The sequence below is a fragment of the Nerophis lumbriciformis genome, linkage group LG07 (assembly GCF_033978685.3).
Source record: "Nerophis lumbriciformis linkage group LG07, RoL_Nlum_v2.1, whole genome shotgun sequence".
Taxonomy (NCBI): Eukaryota; Metazoa; Chordata; class Actinopteri; order Syngnathiformes; family Syngnathidae; genus Nerophis; species Nerophis lumbriciformis.
Genome location: NC_084554.2, coordinates 47993462 through 48005580, shown reverse-complemented (window position 1 = coordinate 48005580; position 12119 = coordinate 47993462). Strand labels below are relative to the sequence as shown.

The 12119-nt window shown below is 37.0% G+C and overlaps 1 protein-coding gene across 1 annotated transcript in view; it reads right to left on the bottom strand.

Annotated features, from left to right (window-relative positions):
• The window catches only part of rps6ka3b (ribosomal protein S6 kinase, polypeptide 3b), an 85121-nt gene extending 75347 nt beyond the window's left edge, over positions 1-9774 (bottom strand). The window contains exon 1 of the mRNA XM_061964970.1: positions 9349-9774. Within this exon, the coding sequence (XP_061820954.1) occupies positions 9349-9411 (63 nt within the window). The 5' untranslated portion in view covers positions 9412-9774. The remainder of the gene's footprint in view (positions 1-9348) is intronic.
• Positions 9775-12119: the final 2345 nt, after the last annotated feature.

Below are 12119 nucleotides of genomic sequence, written 5' to 3'. Positions count from 1 at the left end.
TAGAAGAGGAAGTGCTTCTTCTTCTACGCAAGCAACCGCCAAGGTAAGCACCCGCCCCCATAGAACAGGAAGCGCTTCTTCTTCTACTGTAAGCAACCACCCGCCCGCGTAGAAGAAGAAGAAGCGCGCGGATATTACGTTTCATTTCCTTTGTGTGTTTACATCTGTAAAGACCACAAAATGGCTCCTACTAAGCGACAGGGATCCGGTTCATGAAAAGACGCAATCTCTCCATCCGCACACGGACTACTATTTCACAGCAACTGCCTAAAGACTTTCAAGAAAAGCTGGCTACTTTCCGTGCATATTGTAAAAACAAGATAGCTGAAAAAAAGATCCGGCCAGAGAACATTATCAACATGGACGTGGTTCCACTGACTTTTGATATTCCTGTGAACCGCACTGTGGATACAACGGGAGCACGTACGGTGAACATTCGCACCACAGGGAATGAGAAGTCATCCTTCACTGTGGTTCTAGCTTGCCATGCTAATGGCCAGAAACTTCCACCCATGGTGATATTCAAAAGGAAGACCTTGCCAAAAGAGACCTTTCCAGCCGGCGTCATCATAAAAGCTAACTCGAAGGGATGGATGAAGAAAAGATGAGCGAGTGGTTAAGGTAAGTTTACGCGAAGAGGCCGGGTGGCTTTTTTCACGCAGCTCCGTCCATGTTGATATACGACTCCATGCGCGCCCACATCACGCTGGTTTTTAATATATTATTAAAGTTTGACTGACCTATCTGACTGTTTTTTTGACATTCCTTTAGCGCAGTTAGATGCGGCTTATAACACGGGGCGGCTTATAGGTGGACAAAGTTTTGAAATATGCCGTTCATTGAAGGCGCGGCTTATAACCCAGGGCGCCTTATGGTGCGGAAAATACGGTATATATTGACGCTTACATAGGTCTGGTGATAATGTTCCCCTTTAAACCCAGAACTTATGTCATAAATCTGCAGAATAAGTCACTTAAAATGTCCGTTGGCCTAATTAAAATCCACTTTTTTTCCCTGGCATGTTTACACTTTTTCCACGACAAGCGCATGAGTGTCACTATTGTGTCTGCAAATTTGACATTTGGGGTCATGTGACTCTTTCATCACTTTAGGATTGAGATGCTCGACTCAGTGGAGCTTTTCTTCAATTGTGCAGTCGTTATTATTCTGCTTAACGCAGCAAAAAAAAAACCACTGAAAAAGAGGCTTTTGTAAGTGTCCACGTTAGGGTTGGGTGTTATATCGAATATACTCGATATATCGCGCGTTTGTCTCCGTCTGATATAGAAAATGACTACCGTATTTTTCGGAGTATAAGTTGCACCGGCCGGAAATGCATAATAAAGAAGGGAAAAAACATATAAGTCGCACTGGAGTATAAGTCGCATTTTTTGGGGAAATGTATTTGATAAAAGCCAACACCAAGAATAGACATTTGAAAGGCAATTTAAAATAAATAAAGAATAGTGAACAACAGGCTGAATAAGTGTACGTTATATGAGGCATAAATAACCAACTGGTATGTTAACGTAACATATTATGGTAAGAGTCATTCAAATAACTATAACATATAGAACATGCTATACGTTTACCAAACAATCTGTCACTCCTAATCGCTAAATCCCATGAAATCTTATACGTCTAGTCCAGGGGTCGGGAACCTTTTTGGCTGAGAGAGCCATGAAAGCCAAATATTTTTTAAATGTATTTCCGTTAGAGCCATATAATATTTTTTAACACTGAATACAACTAAACAACAACATTTTTAAGTAAGCCCAACATTTTTAGACTGTAATAAGTCTCATTCTTTTTAATAACATTGTTATTCTGAAGCTAACCAATAATAAATAAAACACTTCTTACCGATAATGCGACTTTTTGAACAGGTGCGGTAGAAAACAGATGGATGGATTAAAATGCTTGAGAACGTTTTATATTTTGTACGTTATTTTTAACACTGTGATTACCAGCGGAATTATTCATTACTTATCATGTTAAGCAATGTCAGCTAAGATTTATCTGAGAGCCAGATGCAGTCATCAGAAGAGCCACATCTGGCTCTAGAGCCATAGGTTTCCTACCCCTGGTCTAGTCTCTTACGTGAATGAGCTAAATAATATTATTTGGTATTTTACGATAATGTGTTAATAATTTCACACATAAGTCGCTCCTGAGTATAAGTCGCACCCCGGCCAAACTATGAAAAAAACTGCGACTTATAGTCCGAAAAATACGGTATATCGTGATATTCAAGTATAAGTTCTCAGGCAGTTGCTTTTAGCTGCGGGCATTACACTTCAGGCTCTTCTCACTCTTTCTTGTCTTTCCTTCTCACAGAGACATAAAACAAGCGCACATACGTCACCTACGACATTGTTGATTTACACATCTTTTATTCCACTTTTGATGCGTTTTTGTAGCAGTGTTTTTAGAATGAGCTGTTCAGTTCAGTTCAGTTTCAGTTTATTTGGAACATGCATACGATACAATGTAATTCATCACACATTTCCAGTTGTTTCATTACAGCACGTCCGAAAAGGAGTAGGAAAAAGCAGAGCTTATTTAATCCTACCCCTTTTCATACCATAGCAATTTTATCCAATCTCCTTGTTCTCTGTAACAGAACAGTGAACAAATAAATAATATACCATAGTAAGCAAACAAATATTAAATACATAAATAACCTTTGTCTCAATAAAAAAAAGGAAAAAAATAAAGGTTCAAGATGTTCATCATAATTCTTGTTCTGTCTACTTTGTAAACACTTGTAGTTTGAACCGTCTCTTAAACTGAATCATATTGGTGCTTTGTTGGATTTCTTTGCTTAATGCATTCCATCATTTAATTCCACATACAGATATGCTAAAGGTTTTAAGTGTTATACGAGCATACAAATGTTTTAAATGAGATTTTCCTCTAAGGTTATATTTCTCCTCTTTTGTTGAGAAGAATTGTTGTACATTTTTGGATAGCAGGTTATAGTTTGCTTTCTACATCATTTTAGCTGTTTGCAAAAGCACCAAATCGTTGAATTTCAATATTTGCAATTGAATAAATAAAGGGTTAGTATGTTCTCTATATCCAACATTATATATTATTCTCATTGATCTTTTTTGTAACACAGTTTGTGAATGAAGCGCACATTTGTAGTTGTTTCCCCATATTTCTCCACAGTAACTCAGATATGGTAACACTAGTGAGCAGTAAAGAATATGAAGTGATTTTTGGTCTAGAACAGGGGTGTCAAACTCAAATAAAGAGTGGGCCAAAAGTTAAAACTGAACAAAGCTGCGGGCCAAAGTTGAACAAATTAACCTTTTAATAGGGACCCAAACAAGTTTTGCATTGAATATTGAACAAGCAAGGCTTATATAACTTTATAGTGACATGCAAAATCGAGTTTCAAATAATAATAATAATAATAATTAAAAAATATCAATGGCATATCAAATACAATTTAAATAAAAATGTAATGCCTCTTTTCTATTTGCAGCCTCCTGAGGTAAATATCAACATTAACTTTTTCCACAGGCTAATAAATTAGAAAATAAAATAACAATGAATAAAACAACCATTCAGGACTTTAAACTGCTCAGTTTGCAACACACTGATCTAATCTGATGTGCCCAAGCCAGATACCTGCCATCTTTTCTTGGATGCTAGTTCATTAATGTCGGGGCTCAGGCTTTGAGCTGAGGCAACCTTCATTATCGAACGAAGGTATTCATCAGTCATTATATCTCGTCCACGGTCTTGGGGGCGTGCCTTAAATGCACTGCCTTTAACGTACTCTACGAGCTATCGTCACGTCCGCTTTTCATCCATTCTAACATCGTTCAGACCCAGTCACAAAATATGTGCGGCTTCTGTACGCACACACGAGTGAATGCAACGCATACTTCATCAACAGTGATACAGGTTACACTGAGGGTGCCAGTATAAAAAAACTTTAACACTGTTACAAATATACGCCACACTGTGTATCCACACCAAACAAGAACGATAAACACATTTCAAGAGAACAGCCGCACCGTAACACAACATAAAAACAACAGAACAAATACCCAGAATCCTTTGCAGCACTAACTCTTCCGGGACGCAACAAAATACACCCCCGCTAACACCACTTTTTTTGGCAAAAGGTGAGTGAGGGACTCGCCTTGTTGTAAACAAATATGGCGTCGATTGGGACTTCTTCCCCGTTTCTGAGGAGTACAGTCGGTGTGCTGTTTGCGCCAAATGTTCCACAAACATTTGACGAGAAGGGGTAAAAAAACATTGCACTTCAACACATTAAACCACCTGAAACGCCAGCCTTGCTATAAGTGTTTTGAAAAGCCCATGAAAAACGCTTGCTGCTAAAGTGCATAAACTACAGTTGGGTGCTTATTTTTTTAAATTATAGGTATAAATAGGTTACCGTATTTTTCGGACTATAAGTCGCAGTTTTTTTCATAGTTTGGCCGGGCTCCAGTTCGACTTATATATGTTTTTTTTCCTTCTTTATTATGCATTTTCGGCATGTGCGACTTATACTCCGGTGCGACTTATACTCCGAAAAATACGGTAATTGGTATTGTGAGAAGCAGGAAATTATTAGTGCCGGCATCCCTATTTTTTAGCATCTACATTGAATTTTTTTCTCGTTGATTTACACATCTTTTATTCCACTTTTGATGTTATTGTAGTAATATTTTTATAATGTGCTGTCTGGCCCCCGGGCCTTACTTTGGACACCCCTGGTTTAGAGAGTCAGGCGGCGAGACCCTTATTTTAGACACTTATTTTGGCCAGAAATCTTGAGATATTTGGAGTCATTTCCAGGTGTTTGTAAAAGAGTTGCTGTGTGGGTGACACACCTTGAAGCGCTTATGTAAATATAGCAGGCAGGTATGACTTTAAGGTATTGTCTTTATCTTCACCTTTTTGTTGTTCTCTTATTATTGCACTCAAACAACTTTTTGTTGTTCTATTATTATTGCACTCAAACAACTTTACTGTTGACATACTTTTTTTTTTTTGCAAACTTTCACTTTTTTTTAATGCAAAATCCAATCAATCCAATCCACTTTAAACAACAAAAATGTTTCCAAAGTGCTGCACAACAATATTAAAAACAATATTAAAAACAATATTCAGATATTATCCTTAGCTCCACCAATGACTGAATAAAAACAAAAAATAAATAAATATAAAACCAATATAAAAACAATATAAAAATAAATATGATTAAAAACCAATTAAAACAGTAAATATAAATCAAAATGTATTAAAAAAAACACAGAGGACAACAAAGGACAGAGGACCACACAACTCACATAGTGTTAAAAGCCAAAGAATAAAAGTGAAAGGCAAAAGGTGAGTAAGGGACGCTTGCGGCTAAAGTGCATAAACTACAGTTAAGTGTCTATTGAACAAAATTAAAAGGTATAAATAGGTTCATCTGTTTTGTGAGACGCAGGAACTTACCGGTATTAGTATCGGCTTGAAAAAAAACCTTTGTGAATCCCTACTTTTTCTACTTTTTAGCGTCAACATTTAATTTTTTTCTCGTTAATTTACACATCTTTTATTAAACTTTTGATGTTTTTTGTAGTAATATTTTTAGAATGTGCTGCGAGCCAGAAATGGCCCAAGGGCCTTACTTTGGACACCCCTGGGTTAGAGAGTCAGGCGGCGAGACCCCTATTTTAGACACTTATTTTGGCCAAAAATCTTGAGATATTTGCATTAATTTCCAGGTGTTTGTAAAAGAGTTGCTGTGTGGGTGACACACCTTGATTTATCTTCATCTTTTTGTTGTTCTCTTATTATTGCACTGTCTCTCAAACAGTACTGGAATAACTTTACAGTTGACATACTTTTTTTAATTTGCAAACTTTCACTTTTTTTTCTGCAAAAGGTGAGTAAGGGACGCTTGCGGCTAAAGTGCATAAACTACAGTTAAGTGTCTATTGAACAAAATTGTAGGTATAAATAGGTTCATCTGTTTTGTGAGACGCAGGAACTTATTACCCTGTAGTATCGGCTTGATGGATGGCTTTGTGCATCGCTACTTTTTTTACTTTTTGTCGTCAACATTTAATCTTTTTCTCGTTGATTTACACATCTTTTATTCCACTTTTGATGATTTTGTAGTAATATTTTTAGAACGTGCTGCGGGCCAGAAATGGCCCCCGGGCCTTACTTTGGACACCCCTGAGTGAGAGAGTCAGGCGGCCAGCTCCCTGTTTTAGACACTTATTTTGGCCAGAAATCTTGAGATATTTGCATTCATTTCCAGGTGTTTGTAAAAGAGTTGCTGTGTGGGTGACACACCTTGAAGCGCTTATGTAAATATAGCAGGCAGGTATGACTTTATGTTATTGTCTTTATCTTCACCTTTTTGTTGTTCTCTTATTATTGCACTGTCACTCAAACAGTACTGGAATAACTTTACTGTTGACAAAAAAATTTTTAATTTGCAAACTTTCACTTTTTTTTAATGCAAAATCCAATCAATGCAATCCACTTTATTTATTTAGCACATTTAAACAACAAACATTTTTCCAAAGTGCTGCACAACAATATTAAAAACAATATTCAAATATTATCCTTAGCTCCACCAATGACTGAATAAAAACAAATAAATAAATAAATATAAAACCAATATAAAATCAATATACAAATAAATATGATTAAAGGGAAAAAACAATTAAAACAGTAAATATAAATCAAAATGTATATAAAAAAAAAAAACAGAGGACAGAGGACCACACAACTCACGTAGTGTTAAAAGTCAAAGAATAAAAGTGAAAGGCAAAAGGTGAGTAAGGGACGCTTGCGGCTAAAGTGCATAAACTACAGTTAAGTGTCTATTGAAAAAAATTATACATATAAATAGGTTCATCTGTTTTGTGAGACGCAGGAACTTAGTATCGGCTTGGGGGAAAAAAATGTGTGCATCCCTACTTTTTCGCGTCAAAATTTAATCTTTTTCTCGTTAATTTACACATCTTTTAATCCACTTTTGATGATTTTGTAGTAATCTTTTTAGAATGTGCTGCGGGCCAGAAATGTCCCCCGGGCTTTACTTTGGACACCCCTGAGTTAGAGAGTCAGGCGGCAAGCTCCCTGTTGGAGACTCCTATTTTAGACACTTATTTTGGCCAGAAATCTTGAGATATTTGGAGTCATTTCCAGGTGTTTGTAAAAGAGTTGCTGTGTGGGTGACACACCTTGAAGCGCTTATGTAAATATAGCAGGCAGGTATGACTTTATGGTATTGTCTTTATCTTCACCTTTTTGTTGTTCTCTTATTATTGCACTGTCACTCAAAAAGTACTGGAATAACTTTACTGTTGACAATTTTTTTTTAATTTGCAAACTTTCACTTTTTTTTAATGCAAAATCCAATCAATCCAATCCACTTTATTTATATGGCACATTTAAACAACAAACATGTTTCCAAAGTGCTGCACAACAATATTAAAAACAATATTCAAATATTATCCTTAGCTCCACCAATGACTGAATAAAAACAAATAAATAAATAAATAAATATAAAACCAATGTAAAAACAATATAAAAATAAATATGATTAAAAACGATTTTAAAGGGAAAAACCAATTAAAACAGTAAATAGAAATCAAAATTTATTTAAAAAAAACAAAAAACAGAGGACAGAGGACCACACAACTCACGTAGTGTTAAAAGCCAAAGAATAAAAGTGAAAGGCACAAGGTGAGTAAAGGACGCTTGCGGCTAAAGTGCATAAACTACACTCAAGTGTCTATTGAACAAAATTAAAAGGTATAAATAGGTTCATCTGTTTTGTGAGACGCAGGAACTTAGTATCGGCTTGGGGGGAAAAAATGTGTGCATCCCGACTTTTTCGCGTCAACATTGAATCTTTTTCTCGTTAATTTACACATCTTTTATTCCACTTTTGATGATTTTGTAGTGATATTTTTAGAATGTGCTGCGGGCCAGAAATGGCCCCCGGGCCTTACTTTGGACACCCCTGGGTTAGAGAGTCAGGCGGTGAGACCCCTAATTCAGACACTTATTTTGGCCAGAAATCTTAAGCGATTTGGAGTCATTTCCAGGTGTTTGTAAAAGAGTTGCTGTGTGGGTGACACACCTTGAAGCGCTTATGTAAATATAGCAGGCAGGTATGACTTTATGGTATTGTCTTTATCTTCACCTTTTTGTTGTTCTCTTATTATTGCACTGTCACTCAAACAGTACTGGAATAACTTTACTGTTGACATACTTTTTTTTATAATTTTGCAAACTTTCACTTTTTTTTGCAAAAGGTGAGTAAGGGACGCTTGCGGCTAAAGTGCATAAACTACAGTTAAGTGTCTATTGAAAAAAATTCACTCAAACAACGTTTTGTTGTTCTCTTATTATTGCACTCAAACAACTTTACTGTTGACATACTTTTTTTTTTTTGCAAACTTTCACTTTTTTTAATGCAAAGTTCAATCAATCCAATCCACTTTAAACAACAAAAATGTTTCCAAAGTGCTGCACAACAATATTGAAAACAATATTAAAAACAATTTTAAAAACAATATTCTAATATTATCCTTAGCTCCACCAATGACTGAATAAAAACAATAAATAAATAAATATAAAAACAATATAAAAATAAATATGATTAAAAACCAATTAAAACAGTAAATAGAAATCAAAATGTATAAAAAACACAGAGGACAACAGAGGACAGAGGACCACACAACTCACGTAGTGTTAAAAGCCAAAGAATAAAAGTGAAAGGCAAAAGGTGAGTAAGGGACGCTTGCAGCTAAAGTGCATAAACTACAGTTAAGTGTCTATTGAACAAAATTGTAGGTATAAATAGGTTCATCTGTTTTGTTTTATTAGTATCGGCTTGAAAAAAAACCTTTGTTAGCGTCAACATTTAATTTTTTTCTCGTTATTTTCACATCTTTTATTCCACTTTTGATGTTTTTTGTAGTAATATTTTTAGAATGTGCTGCGGGCCAGAAATGGCCCCCGGGCCTTACTTTGGACACCCCTGGGTTAGAGAGTCAGGCGGCCAGCTCCCTGTTGGAGACTCCTATTTTAGACACTTATTTTGGCCAGAAATCTGGAGATATTTGGAGTCATTTCCAGGTGTTTGTAAAAGAGTTGCTGTGTGGGTGACACACCTTGAAGCGCTTATGTAAATATAGCAGGCAGGTATGACTTTATGGTATTGTCTTTATCTTCACCTTTTTGTTGTTCTCTTATTGCACTGTCACTCAAACAGTACTGGAATAACTTCACTGTTGACACTTTTTTTTATTTTATTTGCAAACTTTCACTTGTTTCTATGCAAAAGGTGAGTAAGGGACTCACCTCTCCTGGCGTCCCCCCCAGCGGCATCTTCTGCCAGGGATCGGCCAGCTGAGCCAGCGGCATCTTGTCCTTCCTTCCGGCCCGACGAGTCCTCTTCTTCGCCCGCTTTCAAACTCCTGCCGTCTCGCCCCGGTACTAACGCTCCAGCCGCCGGTAAATCTCTTTTGGCCTCTTTGAAAAAATGTTGGGCTAGTTCCGCGTCTCCTTGGCGCCGAGCCACGCCGCCGTGCTGCCGCTGCTGCTGCTGGCTCCGGGCGAACACGACCTATCCGCGGGTGTGCTGTGGAGCCGAGTCCACCCCGTGCTCCAAACGGTCTAACATGAGAAAAGGTGACGGGGAATATATTTCTTTTTTTTTTCTTCTTCCCGTAGGCTCAACAGCCACATGTAACACCCGACTATCGCTTGACAATGTGCCGCCCCCTCTCTCTCTCCCCCCCCGCCTCACTTCCGGGACTTCCCAATATGGCGGCCGGTGTCGGCTTACCTGTCGTGCTGCGTCACGCTGGCGGAAACCGATACGAAAACTACTCATAATTGACACATTTGTGTGATTTTTTCCCCTCTCTCTCTCTCAAACTAATTTTAAGACACAATTATCATTTATAAAAAATAAAAAAACACGCAAAAAGGAAGCGACAATGTAGCAAGGGCGCGGCCACAACACTTCCGGGGTCCACGCCTCCCGGGGGGAATTCAAAACAAAATCTGTTAACTGATTTAAAAAAACCGCATTCGTGTTTCAAAGTAATGTTTTATTTTTTTGTTTTTGTTTCGGACAACCTACCCCGTCATGTCTATGAACGTTTTCCCTGCATGTGTATACAAACATAGACATCTTCTAAGGGTACGCAGCAATCGAGCGCTACTGACGAGACGCGGGGCCGCCATCTTGGAGTGGTGATCCGCTCCACTCAGTGCAATTCATTTGGCAGGAGCAATGAACTGTCAGCGCATTTAATTAATCTTACCTGTAAATAATCAAATGTAAATGTAAATAATCAAATGTAGATACTTTTTCTTATACTTTCTGACCTCTCTCTCTCTCTCTATGTCCACTACTTGCTGTATATATATCCTACCAAGTCAGACCTACACTGTTTCAATGTCCATTTCTCTGTTCTCAATTGTTGATGACTGAAGTGATGATAACAACCAAACCTAACCCCCCCCCCCACCCTGGATTGTAAATAATGTAAATAATTCAATGTATATACTCTGATGATTATCTTGTGTGATGACTGTATTATGATGTTAGTATATATCTGATAGTATATATCTGTATCATGAATCAATTTAAGTGGTCCCCGACTTAAACAAGTTGAAAAACTTATTGGGGTGTTACCATTTAGTGGTCAATTGTACGGAATATGTACTTCACTGTGCAATCTACTAATAAAAGTTTCAATCAAACCTCACTGAATACCACTGATTTTCACGCAGTTTTTTGTCATATGTGTAGCTATGATAAAGGACACATGTTTTATTATTCATAGTTTGCTTAACAGTAATAGAATATTCTTATATGCTATAAGTGACCAGACGTTTGAGATCAAAACTGGGAAAATAATCCCAGAGAACGGGGAAAAAAACGGTCAGCTATTTTTAAATTGAAGAAAAAATATGATTAGGTTATATATACATGCGTATATCCTACATAAACAATGTATGAATATATTAGATATCTATATATCTTATAGACTGTATCTCTGTTGCTGCAGCAGCAGAGAGTTTATTCTGTCTTGACACTTTGTATTGATATTTTCTATTACATTCTTCCCTTAAATGATCATGTTTACAGTGATTGTTTTATATGTTTTTTTATGTAAGTCGCTTTGGATAAAAGTGTCTGCCAAATACTGAAATATAAACATATATAAACACCTGAAAGTCTTTATATCAGCTAAAACCACCAATCTGTTTCACTGGATTCAGAATAAAACCAAATTCTGTGTTACCCAGCAATGTTAGTATTTGAATATTGTTACTTGAAGACGTATTCCTGGTTACAATTATACTGTTAGGAAGGTATTGTCTTATACTTTGCCTAAAATGAGAATGCATCATAATCAGTGGCGGCTGGTGAATTTTGTTTTAGGTGGGGCTGAAAGTTTGTAAACCAAACCCCTGTAGGGGGGTCATCCTCCCCCAGAAGATTTATTTGTGATTTTCACATACAAATATTGAAGATCTTTGCTCATTCTCAACTCTGTGGTAATATTATTTTCACAAAATACAACCAATAGTACGTTAATGTTCAATCTTACTTGTGAAAAGTAATCCCCCGATTCCTATTTTCAACAGTCCGCTCATTTGAGTAGGAAAACGCTGAACACCATCTTTGTTTTCTAGCTGTCAACTGTCAGTTTAGGCTGCTCGCCGGCTCCTCATCACCACTTCAAGATGGCGGCCCAATTTCTCGCGTCACAGGAGCCAATGCTGCGTCTACTTGTAAGATGTCTATGTTAACACAGGCGACAGTTACAATTAAAAATGTGTCACTAAAATGTTTGTTCACTTCCGGTGTTTGGAAACACGTTTCTGTCGATAAAAAATACCCTAATGGTAATAAAAACATCGAGATAAAAAAGTCGAAATTAGATAGAAAGTCGAAATGATGAGATAATACGTATCAAGGGCCAAGTCGCAATTATGGCTGCCCTCAGAGGGCCACGTCCTAACATCACATATTTCCCCCTATAAAGAAATAATGTTAACTCAATAAAGTGTATTTCTTTTTTTAGCTTTAACTTTTCATTTTTTTTTAGCAT